The sequence below is a fragment of the Erinaceus europaeus genome, chromosome 13 (assembly GCF_950295315.1).
Source record: "Erinaceus europaeus chromosome 13, mEriEur2.1, whole genome shotgun sequence".
In the NCBI taxonomy this organism is placed as follows: Eukaryota; Metazoa; Chordata; class Mammalia; order Eulipotyphla; family Erinaceidae; genus Erinaceus; species Erinaceus europaeus.
In genome coordinates, this window is record NC_080174.1 from 95,272,914 (window position 1) to 95,292,499 (window position 19,586).

Genomic DNA, 19,586 nt, shown 5'->3' on the forward strand with positions numbered 1-19,586 from the left:
ACTGCGCTAACGGCGGAACCCTCCTCTCTCCAGTTATCTCTATCCTACCTAAAATCAATAACAACAATAATGACAACAATAAAAACCAAGGTCACTAAAAAAGGGAGAATAAATACATAAAACAAGTTTTAAGATTCACATATTGTAGCATCCATTCTTATTCCACTGTTTTACATTCACTGGGCTCACCAGTACAAGTTACTTACTAGGTCTGTAAAGTCATTCAAAATATCTACAATGATAAGAATTGTTTATCTTTTTTTTTATAAAGGGTGGTCTTTAAAAAATTTTTTTTATTGGGGGCTAGGTTAAGCTTACATGGTGTAGGCTTAAGTTGCTTCACAGGCGGTGAAGCTGATCTGCAGGTGTCTTTCTCTCCCCGTCTTCTTAAATTCTCTGTCACATCCAATGACAGTAATAACCACAACAGAAGGAAAAAAAAATTGTTGCTGTAATTACTATTACTGTTCTTATTGATGTTGTCATTGTTAGATAGGACAGAGAAATGGAGAGAGTAGAAGACAGAGAGGTGGAGTGATAGAGACATCTGCAGATCTTCTTCAACACCTGTGAAGCAACTCCATTTCAGGTGGTGAGCTCAGGGATTAAACCAGGATCCTTATGCCACTCCTTGGCTTGATGACACGTGTGCTTAACCTGCTGTGTAACTGACAGACTCCCAAGAATTGTGTTTTTTTAATTATTCACTTATTTATTCCCTTTTGTCCCCACTTTTCTATTGTTGTAACTGTTGATGTCGCTGGATAAGACAGAGAAATGCAGAGAGGAGTGAAAGACAGAGAGGGGGAAAGAGAGACCTGCAAACCTGCTTCAATGCTTGTGAAGCAACTCTCCTGCAGGTGGGGAGCCGTGGGCTTGAACCAGGATCTTCATGTTAGCCCTTGAGCTTTGCGCTATGTGCACTTAACCCAATGCACTACCACTCGACTCCCAGGGCAAGAATTGTTTTTCTAATTCCAGTGATCTTATATGTGCAAAAACCATTATCGATTAGAATACATCTAAGCATTGTTGACATCAGTAAGTTCTCGTTACCAAATGGATTTCTCATATATTAGAATTTAAGACAAAGAACCAAAATACTTACTCATTCTTTACATTTATAGAATAATCAGAGGTATGCGTTCACTTGTATCATGGAACTGTCATCCCTACATTTAAAGATATTTACTTATATATTATCACAAGATGGAGACACAATAAAACAGAACATAACTACCCACGGACTGCAGAAGCTCACACCCGAGAACTATTACATTGAACCACTAGCCTCTGCATCCTATCTCAGGTTGCATCTTTCTGTCTAATCTTAGTACAGTTTATGCTCAAGATTGATTTCCATTGTGAATATTTTCATGTATTTGAATTTAGTGGAACATCTAACATTTTATTACATTCATGGGGTTTTGCGTCACTGTGAATTCTTTCATGTTTATAAAGAGCAGAATAATAGAATGCTTTCAACACTGCTTATATTCATCAAATTTCTCTCCATTGTGAGTTATTTCATGATGACAAAGATGACAGACTTGAATCAATATTTTGTTTACATCCACTGGGTTTCTTTCCACTGTGAGATCTTTCAAATCTAAGAAAACTGATTTAAATGAATGTTACATTCATGAGGTTTCTTTCTCTCCACAGTGAGTTCTTTCATGTAATTGAAGTAACCTAGAAACCATGAATGCTTTACCTCATTGTTTATATTCATAGGGTTTCTCTGCACTGTGAATTCTTTCATGTGTCTGAAGATTACTGGATTGCCTGAATGTTTTACTACAAAGTTTACATCCATGTTTCTCTCCACTGTGAATTTTTTCATGTGTCTGAAGATAACTGGATAAAATGCTTTACTACATTCTTTACATTCATAGTGTTTCTCTCCACTGTGAATTCATGTGTTTTTTTTTTAACCAGAGCACTGCTCAGCTATGGCCTATGGTGGTGCGGGGGATTGAACCTGGGAATTTGCAGCCTCAGGTATGAGAGTCTGTGTCCATAACCATTATGCTATCTATCTTCTGCACTTCCACTGTGAACTCTTTCATGTGACCGAAGATGACTGGAACAACTGAATGTTTTACAACACTGTTTACATTCATAGGGTTTCTCACCACTGTGAATTCTTACATGTCTCTGAAGACTACTGGAATAATTGAATGTTTTACTACATTGTGTACATTCATAGGGTTTCTCACCACTGTGAATTATTTCATGTGACCGAAGATGACTGGAACAACTGAATGCTTTACTACACTGTTTACATTCATAGGGTTTCTCTCCACTGTGAATTCTTTCATGTGACCGAAGATTACTGGAACTACTGAATGTTTTACTACACTGTTTACATTCAAAGGGTTTCTCTCCACTGTGAATTCTTTCATGTTGCTGAAGAGTTCCAGATTGCCGGAATGTTTTACTACACTGTTTACACTCATAGGGTTTCTCTCCACTGTGAATTCTTTCATGTACCCGAAAACTACTGGAATTCCTGAATCTTTTACTACACTGTTTGCATTCATAGGGTTTCTCTCCACTGTGAATTCTTTCATGTTGCTGAAGGTCCTTGGATTGCCTGAATGTTTTACTACACAGTTCACATTCATAGGGTTTCTCTCCACTATGAAGTCTTTCATGTGACCGAAGATGACTGGAACAACTGAATGTTTTACTACACTGTTTACATTCATAGAGTTTCACTCCACTGTGAGTTCTTTCATGTGCGCGAAGACTACTGGAACAGCTTAATGTTTTACTACACAGTTTACATTCATAGGGTTTCTCTCCACTGTGAATTCTTTCATGTTGCTGAAGATCCTTGGATTGCCTGAATGTTTTACTACATAGTTTACATTCATAGGGCTTCTCTCGACTGTGAATTCTTTCATGTCTCTGAAGATTACTGGAACAACTGAATGTTTTACTACACTGTTTACATTCATAAAGTTTTTCATCGCTGTGAATTCTTACATGTCTCTGAAGACTACTGGAATAAGTGAATGTTTTACTACATTGTTTACATTCATAGCGTTTCTCTCCACTGTGAATTCTTTCATGTGACCGAAGACTACTGGAACAACTGAATGTTTTACTACACTGTTTACATTCATAGGGTTTCTGTCCAATGTGAATTCTTTCATGTTGCTGTAGACCACCAGATTGCCGGAATGTTTTACTACACTGTTTACATTCATAGGGTTTCTCTCCACTATGAATTCTTTCATGTGTTCGAAGATTACCGGAAGAACTGAATGCTTTACTACACTGTTTACATTCATAGGGTTTCTCTCCACTATGAATTCTTTCATGTGTTCGAAGATTACCGGAAGAACTGAATGCTTTACTACACTGTTTACATTCATAGGGTTTCTCTCCACTGTGAATTCTTTCATGTTGGTGAAGATCCTTGGATTGCCTGAATGTTTTACTACATAGTTTACATTCATAGGGCTTCTCTCCACTGTGAATTCTTTCATGTGCCAGAAGACTACTGGAACAACTGAATGTTTTAATACATAGTTTACATTCATAGGGTTTCTCCCAACTGTGAGTTCTTTCATGTGCCCGAAGATGACCAGCTTGACTGAATTTTTTAGTACATTGTTTACATTCATTGGGTTTCTCTCCACTGTGAGTTCTTTCATGTGTCCAAAGATGACTGGAACAACTGAATGTTTTACTACATAGTTTACATTCATAAGGTTTCTCTCCACTATGAATTCTTTCATGTTTTTGAAGATGAATAGGATAAGTGAATAATTTGTTGTATACTTCACATTCTTGAGATAGTCTAGCATTATGACTATCTTTGCCCTCAGAGATTTTTACTGTTGTATTACTGTAAAATAACAAAGAATTAATGACATTTTAATGAATAAAACTGTGATTGATTATCAAAATGCAGGAAATTGTTTTACTTAAGCCACAAAAATCAGACTTTAGAAATAGATTTGACTAAAACATACTGAGGCAGGGAGTCGAGTGATAGTGCAGCAGGTTAAGCACATGTGGTACAAAGTGTAAGGATCCTCTTTTGAGCCCCTGACTCCCCACCTGCAGAGGAGGTGCTGCACAGGCTACGATACTGGTCTGCCGTTGTCTATCATTCTCTCCCTGTGTTCTCACCGTCTCTCCATTTCTCTGTTCTATCTAACAACGAAATCAAGAACAATAAAAATAGTAACTACAAAAATAAAAACAACAACAAAAGGGATAATAATTATTTGCAAGGATCATGGTTCCAGCCCCCGGCTCCCCACGCACCAGGGGGTTGCTTCACAGGTGGTGAGGCAGGTCTGCAGGTATCTATCTTTCTCTCCCCCTGCCAGCTTCTATGAAGCCAACATCACCCTGATACCAAAAGCAGACAGGGACACAACCAAAAAAGAAAACTACAGACCAATATCTCTGATGAACATAGATGCGAAAATATTGAACAAAATTCTAGCCAACCGGATACAGCAGTATATCAAAAAGATTGTTCATCATGACCAAGTGAGGTTTATCCCAGGCATACAAGGTTGGTTTAATATACATAAATCAATCAATGTGATCCACCACATCAACAAAAGCAAGACCAAAAACCACATGGTCATATCAATAGATGCAGAGAAAGCCTTTGACAAAATACAACATCCCTTTATGATCAAAACACTACAAAAAATGGGAATAGATGGAAAATTCCTGCAGATAGTGGAGTCTATATATAGCAAACCTACAGCCAACATCATACTCAATGGTGAAAAACTGGAAGCATTTCCACTGAGATCAGGTACTAGACAGGGCTGCCCACTATCACCATTACTATTCAACATAGTGTTGGAAGTTCTTACCATAGCAATCAGGCAGGATCAAGGAATTCAAGGGATACAGATGGGAAAAGAAGAAGTCAAACTCTCCATATTTGCAGATGACATGATAGTATACATGGAAAAACCTAAGGACTCCAGCAAGAAGCTTTTGGAAATCATCAGACAATACAGTAAGGTGTCAGGCTATAAAATTAACATTCAAAAGTAGTGGCATTCCTCTATGCAAACACTAAGTTAGAAGAAATTGAAATCCAGAAATCAATTCCTTTTTCTATAGCAACAAAAACAATAGAATATCTAGGAATAAACCTAGCCAAAGAAGTGAAAGACTAGTATACTGAAAATTATGAGTCTGTACTCAAAGAAATTGAAAAAGACACAAAGAAGTGGAAAGATATTCCATATTCATGGGTTGGAAGAATTAACATCATCAAAATGAATATATTACCCAGAGCCATATACAAATTTAATGCTATCCCCATCAAGATCCCAAGCACATTTTTTAGAATAGAAAAAATGCTACAAATGTTTATCTGGAACCAGAAAAGACCTAGAATTGCCAAAACAATCTTGAGAAAAAAGAACAGAACTGGAGGTGTCACACTCGCAAATCTCAAACTGTATTATAGGGCCATTGTCATCAAAACTGCTTGGTACTTGAACATGAACAGACACACTGACCAGTGGAATAGAACTGAGAGCCCAGAAATGAGGCCCCACACGTATGGACATCTAATCTTTGACAAAGGGGCCCAGACTATTACATGGGGAAAGCAGAGTCTCTTCAACAAATGGTGTTGGAAACAATGGGTTGAAACATGCAGAAGAATGAAACTGAATCACTGTATTTCACCAAATACAAAAGTAAATTCCAAGTGGATCAAGGACTTGGATGTTAGACCAGAAACTATCAGATACTTAGAGGAAAATATTGGAAGAACTTTTCCGCATAAATTTTAAAGACATTTTCAATGAAACGAATCCAATTACAAAGAAGACTAAGGCAAGTATAAACCTATGGGACTACATCAAATTAAAAAGCTTCTTCACAGCAAAAGAAACCACTACCCAAACCAAGAGACCACTCACAGAATGGGTTATCTCTACATACCATACATCAGATAAGAGTTTAATAACCAACATATATAAAGAGCATGCCAGACTCAACAACAAGACAACAAATAACCCCATCCAAAAATGGGGGGAGGACATGGACAGAATATTCACCACAGAAGAGATCCAAAAGGCCGAGAAATACATGAAAAAATGCTCCAAGTCTCTGATTGTCAGAGAAATGCAAATCAAGACAACAATGAGATACCACTTCAGTCCTGTGAGAATGTCATACATCAGTAAAGGTAACAGCAGCAAATGCTGGAGAGGGTGTGGGGTCAAAGGAACCCTCCTACACTGCTGGTGGGAATGTCAATTGGTCCAACCTCTGTGGAGAACAGTCTGGAGAACTCTCACAAGGCTAGAAATGGACCTACCCTATGATCCTTCAATTCCTCTCCTGGGGATATATTCTAAGGAACCCAACACATCCATCCAAAAAGATCTGTGTACACATATGTTCTTGGCAGCACAATTTGTAATAGCCAAAACCTGGAAGCAACCCAAGTGTCCAACAACAGATGAGTGGCTGAGCAAGTTGTGGTATATATACACAATGGAATACTACTCAGCTGTAAAAAATGGTGACTTCGACATTTTCAGGCGATCTTGGATGGACCTTGAAAAAATCATGTTGAGTCAAATAAGTGAGAAACAGAAGAATGAATATGAGATGATCTCACTCTCAGGCCGAAGTTGAAAAACAAGATTAGAAAAGAAAACACAAGTAGAACCTGAAATGGAATTGGCGTATTACACCAAAGTAGAAGACTCTGGGGTGGGTGGTTGAGTGGGGAGAATACAGGTTCATGAAGGATGATGATGAATGACATAGTGGGGGTTGTATTGTTAAATGGGAATCTGGGGAATGTTATGCATGTACAAACTATTGTATTTACTGTTGAATGTAAAACATTAATTCCCCAATAAAGAAATAAATTATTAAAAAATAATAATAAAATAAAATAAAAATTGATCTATTTGTGGCAGTGACTATAACTTTCATTTTCTGAATGAACTGTATTAAAAGGGGTCATATGCAATTGTTAGATCAGTAGAGAACACACAATTAAGAACCCATGAGTCTCCTTATACAGGGAAACCATGCAGGCACCTGATCTCAATAAATTACAGAGACAACACTTTTGAAAACACAGTCGTTTTTTAGGTGGTACATCATGTTTTATTGTAAATGTGACTCTCACCTTTGTTTACTCCCATGCAAGATATGCTGCCCTTTGGTGGAATGTTCTTGTATCTTTTCTAAAATTGCAAAATATAAAACATATTAGCAATTATAAAAATCAAGGCAGACGGTAGATAGCATAACGGCTATGCAAAGACACTCTCATGCCAGAGGTTACAAAGACTCAGGTTCAATCCCCCACACCACCATAAGCCAGAGCTGAACAGTGCTCTGGTATAAAAAATAATAATAATAATAATAATTAATACAAAAGAAATTATACAAATCCATTGAACTTTTCATCCATCATGAGTCACAATCAAACCTTGTTCACTGAACAGTATCTCTGTCTCTACATTGGTGAACAAAAAGTGATTTGTCTTCTAGTTGAAAAATTAAGGCTATTAGAGTTACCTAGTGAAAGAAAGTTCCTCAAGTTTTCACACATCACATCTCTGTAGAGTTTCTTCTCTGAAGGATTCAATAGTGTCCACTCCTCCTGAGTGAATATCACAGCTACATCTTCATAGGACACTGAGCCCTAAAATATGTGCAATGTGTTCATGGGAGAAAAATGTGAGTGACAGCAGATTAGCCATTCAGTCTCTACTTTAGGAAGCCTGTGAAGAATTGTCTTCATCTGCAAACATGTCTTTGGTGACTTGAAAATCAAATACCTCTTAATTATGGTCTAGAAATTGGTACATAGATTATAACAATGGCCTCTCACAGGCCGAGTTCAATCCCTGGCATCTCACGTGACAGAGAAATATCCCTATTCTCACTCTTCCCCTCTAAACTTTTGTAATTAGTAAATGATAAAACCTTAAAGTTGTGTGGGAGTACAACTGATATGATGCTCACGTTATTATATAAAAGGACCAAGATTCTATATATCCTAGTTCTGACATGCACGGGGTAGGGGGTGGCACTGCACTCTTCACAAGTGGTGGAGAAGTTTTGGAAATTTCCTTTCTTATTTATAATTTAAAGTTTATATAGGTAAAGAGAATTTGATAGGGAGAGTGAAGTAGAAGGTAACTGGAATTGAACCTATAGCCCCTGGGGACTTAGAGATAGAAGTTGGTGTGTCTTCTATCTTCAGTTCTTCTCATAAAAAGAAAATAAACATTAATTTCATTTATTATATATGAATAACAATTTCACATCACACACACAGAGATATATCTCTACTTCACTTTCCTTATTAAATTCTCTTCACCTATATAAAACTCAATAATATAAATAAGAAAATAGCCACTGGGTGTAATGAATTCATAATGAAGCCACAGAGATAAAAAAAAAAAAAAAGATGGGATAAAAAAAAAAGAACACGTTAACCCAATTACCAATTAATGTGATGATAATATTAACTATCGATTGTCTTTTTGAACCCTAAGACAGCAGGAACCTCACATCTCCACTATAGAGCCCCTACTTCCCCCAGTCCTGGAACCCTTAGATAGGACCCACTTTCCCATATGCCTCTCCCAATCTATATCAAATAATATTGCATCTGCCGATCACAACCTAACCAACGCAACAATTGCCACCTCAACATGCTTCACTTCAGACTGTGTCCAGAGACTTCACGTGTGGAATGACAACCCTTCAGCTTCATTACTCGGGTGAGACCTTTCCTTTTATAGTACACTCTAATTCCATCTCAGGTGGTTCACTTTCTAACAAAGTCCCAAAACCTAGATATACACCAGTTTCTGTGAGAGAGAGCATATGTTCACACGTATCCATAAACTACCGCAAAACATATACCTGAAAGCAGAAGTACACTAGAGTTTGCAGTGAGTACCCACCTAACACTTCCTCTCCACTATTCCAACCTTTGGGTCCATGATTGCTCAACAATTTGTTTGGCTTTGTATGTTAACTCTCTTTTCAGCCACCAGGTTCCAGATGTCATCAGGATGCCGGCCAGGCTTCCCTGGACTGAAGACCCCACCAATGTGTCCAGGAGCTCAGCTTCCCCAGAGACCCATCCTACTAGGGAAAGAGAGAAGCAGACTGGGAGTATGGACCGACCAGTCAACGCCCATGTTCAGCAGAGAAGCAATTACAGAAGCCAGACCTTCTACCTTCTGCAACCAACAATGACCCTGGGTCCATGCTGCCAGAGGGATAGAGAATGGGAAAGCTATCAGGGGAGGGAGTGGGATATGGAGATTGGGTGGTGGGAATTGTGTGGAGTTGTACCCCTCCTACCATATGGTTTTGTTAATTAATCCTTTCTTAAAAAAAAAAAAAAGAACACATGTGATGATTATGATAAGTCCATGAGTGTCAAGTACCTACATATTAGAACAACAATGTTTCATATTTTAAAAAAGAGTAATTCTGGTATAATACCCTTTTGTAGATTTGCTGAATTTTATAATATCTTGCACAAAGATAAGAAAAGCATACATAAAAACTAAGCAGAATTTTGTTAGGTCTCTGATATCCCAGGAAAGACATCGTTCTCAGTGGGAATACTGGATTAATGCCATTACTTTTATCTGCAAAAATTAAAACATTTTCAATAGTTCTATGTCACTAATCAACATAAGAATAGTTCATCCCGTATACAATGCTGGGTAGAGAAAAAAAAAGGCTAGGGGGTCAAGTGGTGGCACACTTGGTTAAGTGTTCACTTTAATATGTGCAAATATTCAGTTCAAGCCTCCTGTGCCCATATACAGGAGGAAAGCTTCATGAAATGTGAAGCAGGGCTACAGGTTTCTCTCTGTGTCTCCCTTGCTATCTCCTCTGGCCCATCCATTTCTCAATCCTTTATTAAATAAATACACAAATATTTTAAAAATCTACTATAAAAAAGAAAATTCCTTCCAGCTCCATCAAAGATGAGTCAGAGAAGGTGTGTTCACTGTTCTTAATAGCTGTGTAGTATTCCATTGTGTATATATATATATATACCACAGCTTTCTCAGCCACTCATCTGTTGTTGAGCACCTGGGTTGCTTCCAGGTTTTAACTAATACAAATTGTGCTGCTATGAACATAGGTGTATACATATCTTTCTGGTTGGGTGTTATGGTGTCCGTGAGTATATCCCCAGGAGAGGAATAGGTCATATGGAAAGTCCATGTCTAGTTTTCTGAGAGTTCTCTAGACAGATCTCCACAGAGGTTGGACCAATTTACATTGCCACCAGCAGTGCAGAAGGGTTCCTCTGTCCCCACAGCCTCTCCAGCATTTGTTGCTGCTGTCCTTTTTGATGTTTGCCATTCTCACAGGGGTGAGGTGCTATCTCAAAGTTGTCTTTATTTCTATTTCTTTGACTATAAGTGACCAGGAGCAATTTTTCATGTGTTTGTTAGCCTTTTGGATTTCTTCTATTGTGAATATTCTGTTCATATCCTCTGCACATTTTAGGTTGGGAACATTTGTTTTTTTGTTGCTAAGTTTGCTGAGCTCTTTTTATATGTGGTTATTCATTTCTTGTCTGATATAGGGCATCTGATGATCTTCTCCCATTCTCTGAGGGATCCCTTTGTTTGTGTGATGGTTTCTTTGGCTGTGTAGTTTTTCAATTTGATGAAGTCCCATTGATTTGTTATTATCATTTTCTACTTTTTTTTTTAAAGAATGGAGGTTTTTTTTCCTAACTTAAAAAAATTTTTTTTTAATTTTATTTTTATTATTAAATAAAGACAGAAATTGAGGGGAAGGGAAGATAGAAATGGAGAGAGACAGAGAGACACCTGCAGCCGTGCTTCACCACTCGTGAAACTTCCCCCCTGCAGGTGGGGACCAGGGGCTTGAACCCACGTCCCTGTGTACCATAGTATATGCTCTTAACCAGGTGCGCCACTGCCTGGCCCCTCTACTTCTTTTTTTTCTTTTTTTTTTAAAAAGAAAAATTATTTATTTATTAGATAGAGACAGGCAGAAATTGAAAGGCAAGAGGGATTAGAGAAGAAGAGTGAAAGAGAGGCACCTGTAGCTCTGCTTCACAACTGTGAAGCTATCACCCTGCAGGTGGGGACTGGGGACTCAAACCTGGGTCCTTGCACACTGTAACATGTGCTCTCAACCAGGTGTGCCACCTCCAAGCCCCTATCACTTTCTATTTCTTTGAATACTGACTCAGTTCAGTGTACAGGTCTTTCATGTCTTTGGTCAGGTTTATTCAAAATGTTTTATTGATATTGCTGCAACAGAAAATGGGAGTGTGGGAGTCAGGCAGTGGTGCAGTGAGTTAAGCACGTGTGGTGCTAAGCGCAAGGACCAGAGTAAGGATCCTGGTTCGAGCCCTGCCTCCCCACCTGCAGGGGAGTCGCTCAGCAGGCAGTGAAGCAGGTCTGCGGGTGTCTCTCTGTCTCTCTTCCTCTCGGTCTCTCCCTTCTCTCTCAATTTCTCTGTCTCTATCCAATAACAACAAAAAAAAAAAATTAAAAATGGGAGTGAATTCTGGATATCCTGTTCTTTGGATTTAGTGTTTGCATTAAGAAATGTCACTGATTTTTGTACACTTGATTTTGTAGCATGACTCCTTGACATATTGCCTAATAACTTCCAGTAACTTTCTCCTGGATTACTTAGACTTTTTTTTTTAAAAAAAAGAATTGATTTATGAATTCGTGACAAAGATAGGAGTAGAGAAAGAACCATCCATTGCCGGGCTAGCTTCACAGGCGGGAGACAGATGAGCAGGGAAGAGACTCATGGCTGAGCTGGGAAGGCATTTCAACAACCTAATCTCTAATCACAATTCTGTCCTATCTATCTCCTGAGGTGGAATTTTCAGGAACAGGAAGTGCATAGGATAGTGGGTGGGGAGAAGGAGAATAGCAAACTAATCAGTGGACATTAAACCAATGAGAACAATGATTATGTAAATACACTACAGCTTCAAGCAATGTAACAGAAGGGGTTTATAAGCAGAATTAAGAAGCATACCAACAAGCCATCACTCTGGTACATGTGCTACTGGGGTTCAAACTCAGGACTTCAGGCTTCAGAGTCGAGTGCCTTAGCCACTGTGTCACCTCCCAGACCACTACTAAAATTATTTTTTGGGAGTCGGGCGGTAGCTCAGAGGGTTAAGCGCACATGGTGCCAAACACAAGGACCGGCTTTAGGATCCCGGTTCAAGCCCCCGGCTCCCCACCAACAGGGGAGTCGCTTCACAGATGGTGAAGCAGGTCTGCAGGTGTCTTTCTCTCCCCCTCTGTTTTCCCCTCCTCTCTCCATTTCTCTCTATCCTATCCAACAACGACGACATCAATAATAACTACAACAATAAACAAGGGCAACAAAAGGAAATGAATAAATAAATATTTTTTTTAAAGTTATATGTTCTAAAAAACAATTATTTTTTATTGTCTTTATTTGTTTATTGGGGACAGAAATTGAGAAGGAAGGGGTTGATAGAAAGGGAGAGAGACAAAAAGATACCTGCAGCTCTAAGCCACTTGTGAAGCTCTCCCCTTCCAGGTGGGGACCAGGGGCTCGAACCTGGATCCTTGCACACTGTAACATGTGCGCTCAACCAGGTACACCACCACCAGACTCCTTTTTATGTTTTTCTATGTACACTATCCTATCAACTGCAAATAGTGAGAGCTTGACTTCTTCCCTTCCAATCTGTATTCCTTTGATTCCTCTCTTTTGCCTGATTGCTATGGTGAGAACTTCTGACACCAGTCATCTCTGTCAGGAACAACAAAATAGACCCCTTTGTGGGCCCCCACAGGACCTTGCCCTCAACTTGGATCAACAATGGTAGAGAATGTTTCATCCTCTGAAGGGAGGCTGGACAACATGCTCTATCTACCACCTGAGGAAGATGGGTCCTGATATTAGGCTAGCTTGAAACCTTCCTACTCATGACCACAGAATGTGAGCTCAGATCTGCAGGCATGCAGAGGTCACATAGGCTCCTAAGCTGACTGTGGGCCCTATATCACGTCAAATCAATGGGGTTTATAGTCAACAATACTTAGACACCTTTTTCTTTTTTTTTATTGTTGTAGTTATGATTGATGTCATTGTTGTTGGATAGGAGAGAAATGGAGAGAGGAGAGTAAGACACAGAGGGGGAGAGAAAGATAGACACCCACAGACCTGCTTCACCGTTTGTGAAGCAACTCCCCTGCAGGTAGGGAGCCAGGGGCTCCTACTGGGATCCTTATGCCCATCCTTGCGCTTTGCGTCACCAGCACTTAACCTGCTGCGCTACCGCCCGACTCCCCGACACCTTTTTCATACTTTGGAGCTACTCTCTGTCCTGATCCAGCTTTATGATCCTTTTTTCCAGCTATGACATCATCTCCCAAGACAATAACTTGGATCCACCTGCATATCAGATTTCAGGCTCAGAGGAAAAACAACAACAACAAGAAAAAAAAAAAAAACTAGTATAGCCACAGACCCTATGAAATATAACGAAAATAAACAAGTTCACCAGTGTGTCCTGGAGCACGGATTCCACAGAACCCAACCCACTACCGAAAGAGAGAGGCAGGCTGGGAGTATGGATCAACCTGTCAATGCCTATGTACAGTGGGGAAGTAATTCCAGAAGGCAGACTTCTGCATCTCACAATGACCTTGTGTGGGAATTGTGTGGAGTTGTACCCCTTTTATCCTATGGTTTTGTCAGTGTTTCCTTTTTATAAAAAAAAATAAAAATTTAATTAAAAAAGAAAGAGAAAAGTGAAGACTCTCAACCTTAGGAAGTATTTATTCTATTGCAGCTTATTTGTGCATGATTCCACTATTCCTCGTGGAACAATTTTATTTATTTTCTCTAGATAGATTAGACAAAAACAAAAACAAACAAACAAAAAAAAAACCAGAAACACGCCAGAATGACACCCATAAAAGTTCCCTTTTCATGTCTATCTGTGTTGTCAGGGCTTGAAACTCAGTATCTGAGTGTGACAAAGTTGCACTTTACAACACGAGTTATGTCTTGGTATTCATCAATTATTTCACAGGGTCTTTATGGTGGCATAAGACCCATCTCTCCAACAGCTGTAGAGGGAAGGCTTCAACCCCACCCCTTTTCTTGTATCTATTTATATCTGTATCTATATATATAATGACATTCAACAATGGTGACACTGGGTCTCAGTGATTATACTAAATGGAAAGTTAGAGATTTAAGAGTAAGTGGCTGGGGAGATAGCATAGTGGTTATGCAAAATACTTCCATACTTGAAGCTCTCAACCCCAAGCATCAAAGTAAGCCAGAGCTGAGCACTATGCTGGCCTCTCTCATAGAAATAGTTTTAAAAAAATAAAATAAAATAAGAGTGTCCTGCTTCCCCAGAGCTCTGCCCCACTACAAAAAGAGGTAGACAGGCTGGGAGTATGGATTGACCTGTTAATGCTCATGTGGAATTCTGTAATGGCAGTGGGGAAGCCATTACAGAAGCCAGACTTCCACCTTTTGGACCCCATAATGGTCCTGGGTCCATACCACCAGAGGGATAAAGAATAGGAAAGTTATCAGGTGAGGAGATAGGATATGGCATTCTGGTGGTGGGAACTGTATGGAACTGTAACCCTATATCCTATGGTCTGGACAGCATTTCCATTTTTTTTTTTAATTTATTTTATTCATGAGAAACATAGAAGAAGAGAAAGAGCCAGACTTCACTCTGGTATGTGTGCTGCCAGCAACTGAACTCAGGACCTCATGCTTGAGTGTCTTGTTCCTTAACCACTGTGCCATCTCCCGGACCACAGCATTAAAATTTTATAAATAAAAATTACATAATAAAAAATGTGAAAATAAATAGTAGGGCGGTGAGATAATGTAAAGTTTCACCCTGATCTCTCAGGTTCCAGGCTCTATTCCCTGACCCGGCATAAGCCAGAAAAGAGCAGTGCCCTGGCAGAAAGAGAAAGACATACAAAAAGAAATATGATGGGAAAAAAAGAAACAGTAAATGAAACATGTATCAATTAAAATTCAACTTATTCAAGAGGAAAAAGAAACAGACATTGATGTTGGCAAGTCACTTACCCAAGAAACTGCCATCTCTTCCTCTTTCCCTGAATGTCCTTCAGGACAGAAAATGGTAGATCAATCACAGCAATAGCTTGAGATTCTGTTTGAATCTAGCAGCACAGTCTCTTCACTGGACAGTATGGGCCCTAGATGGAAGATACTGTGGTAAATAAAAGGTACAATACCCTAGCTGTGCAATGGAAACAGAATAGGTTATGGAAAGATTTAGCGAGTTATCCTGTCTATTAGTGATGTCGAGGAATTATTCAGATGCAGTCTATGCCCCCAGGTGTTACCACTTCCTGCAATACTCTCGCAGTGCCCTTTTCAACCAATCCTGTCCCTACACCTCACCCCTCCCTGGTTGTTGCCCAATAAAAGCCCTCCCACTCCCACCCCCCTGAGATATGGAGGAGGGCCATTTTCTGCTGACTCCACATGCCCTGAGCCATCCCTCCTGATTCAATAAAGATCTGTGTACCCCATTTGCTCCGGATCTCCTCTCTCTCTTCTACGTGGCACGGCCTGACATATTAGAACCATGACAAAGCCCACAAACTCTACTGACATCTCTTTCAACCTTTTAACTTTTCTTCAACAAAAACATCCACAAAAATCTAGTAAATGGAAGTCAAGCGGTAGCACAGCGGTTAACTGCACGTGGTGTGAAGCTCAGGAACCAGCCTAAGGATCCCAGTTTCAGCCCCCTGCTCCCCACCTGCAGTGGAGTGGCTTCAAGGGGGCGAAGCAGGTCTGCAGGTGTCTCTCTTTCTCTCCCAGTCTGTCTTTCCCTCCGCTCTCCATTTCTCTCTGTCCTATCCAACAACATCAATAACAATAGCAACTACAACAATAAAACAAGGGAAGCAAAACGGAATAAGTAGGGCAAGGATAGATAACATAATGGTTATGCAAACAGACTACCATGCCTGAGGCTCCAAAGTCCCAGGTTCAATCCCCTGCACCACCATAAACCAGAGTTGAGCAGAGCTCAGTCCTCAGTTAAAAAAGAGAGAATAAAGTATTGAAATAATAATAGCGACCGAGCGTCTATAATGCCGAGGCTTGGCCCAGACCGGCGGCACGGCAGCACGCAAGGCAGCAGCAGAGTGGCTGCACAGGATCCTGCAGCGGGACCAGCTCCAGCAGGCCAGTCTGGCCGGGCTGCAGACACGCAGCTGGCGGCCACCTGCAGCCGCACAACCGCGCAGGCGCCGCGCGCATTCGGGAACGGCAGCAACGCGCCTGCGCAGACGCGTCGGTCCGCCCGCGGCCAAGGCTAGAGGCCACAGCGCTCAGCGCCACTCCCCGCCGCGGGTCCGCGCCCCCGGTCGCCCGGAGCCTGGCCGGGACACCCTGCGCCCGCCCCAGCGGCTCACGCTGCGCCCCCGCGGGCCCCGCACCTCCCCGCAGCTCCGCGGGCCCCAAAGCGGGGCGAGGGGAAGCGGGACCCAGACCAGCAGGGAGGCGGCGCAGAATGGCCAGAGGCGAGGCTGGCGCACCTCCCCGACACACGCAGAGCCCCAGGTCTTTAAGGCCGGTCACTCCGAGGCCTCCCCCGGCTCCCGCCGCCACCCGACACCCATCAGCTGCCACTGACCTGAGTCCGCGGTGCAACAGACTCTGCACGGCCAACTCGCAACTACAGCAACTAAACCTGTCGCCCAGCGGCGCGTGTGCAGGACCCCGCTGGCGCCGCTTGGCCTGACGGGAGCTGTAGTCCGCCTCCTCGCCGTCAGCGGTGGGAGAAGAGCCATGCGAACCACAAGTCCCAGCAGCCCGTGCGGCTGGCCTAAGCTGAGGCTCCCGGAAACAGAGATGCCTCTGTCCTGGAGCCTAGTGCTGCCTCTCTAGCCTGGTGGTTCAGGGTCGCTTTCTTGTGGTTTTTAAGGAGCTGGAAGCTCTAGATAACGAATTAGTGAGCTGCTCTGCCCGATGGTGACTTAGTGAGAACAATATAAGCTGTTTGCTATTTTATTGATTTGATTTCTATTTATTTTCGGTCGAGAACGAGAAATTGAGAGTCGGGGCGGGGTAATGGCACACTTGTCTGAGAGCACATGTTACAGGCATGAGACTTAATTTATCTTCATTTATTTATTGAAAAGAGACAGCCAGAAATCAAGAGGGAAGGGGAAACAGGGAGGCAGAGAGACACCTGCACTGCTGGTGGGAATGTCAATTGGTCCAAGCTCTGTGGAGAACTCTCACAAGGCTAGAAATGGACCTACCCTATGACACTTCAATTCCTCTCCTGGGGATATATCCTAAGTTGAAACACAGGATCGAAAAGGAAACACAAGTAGAACCTGAAATGGAATTGGCGTATTGCACCAAAGTAAAAGACTCTGCGTGGGTGGGTGGGTGGGGGAGAATACAGGTCCATGAAGGATGATAAATGACATAGTGGGGTTTGTATTGTTAAATGGGAAACTGGGGAATGTTATGCATGTACAAACTATTGTATTTACTGTTGAATGTAAAACATTAATTCCCCAATAAAGAAATAAAAAAAAAAAAAGAAAGAAAGGCAGATGTCTTTGACCATACCACCCTGAACACGCCTGATCTCATCTGAAAGGCAGACATTCCAGTTTGGCCGCAGCTTCAGCCATGGGGTCCACGAGGTTCCTCAAGGCACCGCCAGCAATGATGATGGGGTGGACCTCAATTTGGGGGGTGGAGCCAAGGGGACAGGAGGCCTGCGTATCTCAGACCCTGGGGACACATGAACTGCCCCCTTACCCCCGGCTGCTATCCACCTTCCCACACAGTGTCCGGAGCGGTGACCTCAAAGCAGATCTAGAGACCCACTCCGGAGCACTTGCTTTCAAAGCCGCCAGCTGGATGCCCACGCTTGGCAGGAGGCAACCACGCCAATGAGACCCACGTGGGAGTGCTGGGACCCACCCAGGGGAGCGTGGGAGGCCGCAGGGACCCCGCCAGGTGTCTGTGTGCTCAGCCTGGGTCCTACCTGCTGCTCCTCGGGCTGTGCAGGCCTCCTGTCATTGGGATGCCAGGCAGCACCTGTGGACAATTCTATGACACTCTGTTAATGTGTAAATACCATTAAGCTAGACAGATCTCACTAATTCTCAGTCCCAGTGACACCCCAGGAATTAACACAATTGATTTTCTAGTCCCTACTCATTATCCATCACCCACCAGAACTTGGTCACATTTCATCTGTTCTACCTGGGCCCCGGCATCATTTGGTGACTTCAACATATATTCAAGTAATAAAGAGCAGTGGGCACGGCTGCCTCAGTCCTGGAAATAGGCTGGGAGGAAAGAAGAAACAAATACTAAGCAACGAGTCATCCCAGGGGCTTCTGGACTGGAGGGATCAAAGGATGGGCCACCTGCAGGTCCAACCCTGTCCCAGGGAGCCGGGCAGTACATCAGTCATGGATCACGGTGTGACAAACACTCCAGAACCCAGTGGTTGGGGGAAATGTTCATTTTCCTGTGGTTCTGCAGGTAGATAGGGCGGGGATATCTTGGGCCTCAGCTGGGGCAGCTTGTGTCTGCTTTGTGTGATTTTTCCTTCAGGAGAGTGGAAGGAAGGGATGGGCTGAGAAACAGCCTAATGGTTGTGCAAAAAGACTTTCATGCTCGAGGCACCAAAGGTCCAGCATCAATAGCCAGCACCACCATAAACCAGAGCTGAGCAGTGCTCTGGTTTTGGTATCTCTCTCTGTGTATCTTTCTCTCTGTATCTAATTCATTAAAAAATGAATAGAGGGAGTCAGGCGGTAGCACAGTGGGTTAAGTGCATGTGGCTCAAAGCGCAGACCGGCATAAGGATCCCGGTTCAAGCCCCCAGCTCCCCACCTGCAGGGGAGTCGCTTCACAGGCTGTGAAGCAGGTCTGCAGGTGTCTCTTTTTCTCTCTCCCTCTCTGTCTTCCCCTCCTCTCTCCATTTCTCTCTGTCCTATCTAACAACGACAACATCAACAACAATAAAAACAACAAGGGCAACAAAAGGGAAAATAAATATTAAAAAATGTTTTTTAATGAATAGAAGGAATCAGGCAGTCGTGCAGCGGATTAAGCACACATGGCACAAAGTGCAAAAGGACCGGCAGAAGGATTCTGGTTCAAGCCCCGGCTCCCCATCTTCAGGGGAGTCGGCTTCACAGGTGGTGAAGCAGGTCTGCAGGTGTCTCTCTTTCTCTCCCCTATCTGTCTTCTCCATCTCTCTCCATTTCTCTCTGTCCTATCTAACAAGGACAATATCAATAGCTACAATAATAACTACAAAAATAAAACAACAAGTGCAACAAAAGGGAAAATAAATAAAGAAATAAATAGGGTAGTCCAGTAGGTGGCATAGAAGATATAGCATTGGACTCTCAAGGATGAGTTCAATTCCTAGCAGCACGTGTACCAGAGTGATGTCTGGTTCTTTCTGTTTCCCTCTTCCTATATTTCTCATAAATAAATAAATAAATAAATAAGGGGGTGCTGGGTGGTGA

General features: G+C 41.9%; 1 protein-coding gene and 1 pseudogene across 1 annotated transcript; one reads left to right on the plus strand and one right to left on the minus strand.

Moving 5' to 3' along the window:
- The window catches only part of LOC103128075 (heterogeneous nuclear ribonucleoprotein A1-like), a 150,672-nt pseudogene that overhangs the window by 85,558 nt on the left and 45,528 nt on the right, over positions 1–19,586 (plus strand).
- Positions 1,919–18,336, minus strand: LOC107523610 (zinc finger protein 709-like). The gene is made up of 6 exons (XM_060205113.1): positions 18,274–18,336; positions 18,083–18,157; positions 16,313–16,905; positions 15,124–15,161; positions 7,151–7,208; positions 1,919–3,859 (listed from the first exon to the last, which is right to left on the minus strand). Exons 1-6 carry the CDS (start codon positions 18,334–18,336, stop codon positions 2,032–2,034), a joined length of 2,655 nt encoding a protein of 884 aa, XP_060061096.1. The 3' UTR covers positions 1,919–2,031.

What these genes read in the sequence shown, in the direction of transcription:
- LOC107523610 (XM_060205113.1), bottom strand. Translation starts at nt 18,336, where the DNA reads ATGTTGAAGTCACCAAATGATGCCGGGGCCCAGGTAGAACAGATGAAA. An exon ending in TGAAATGTGACCAAGTTCTG is followed by an intron (nt 18,158 to 18,273) that starts GTGGGTGATGGA and finishes ACACATTAACAG; the next exon opens with AGTGTCATAGAATTGTCCAC. An exon ending in AAGAGATGGCAGTTTCTTGG is followed by an intron (nt 7,209 to 15,123) that starts GTAAGTGACTTG and finishes TTGCAATTTTAG; the next exon opens with AAAAGATACAAGAACATTCC.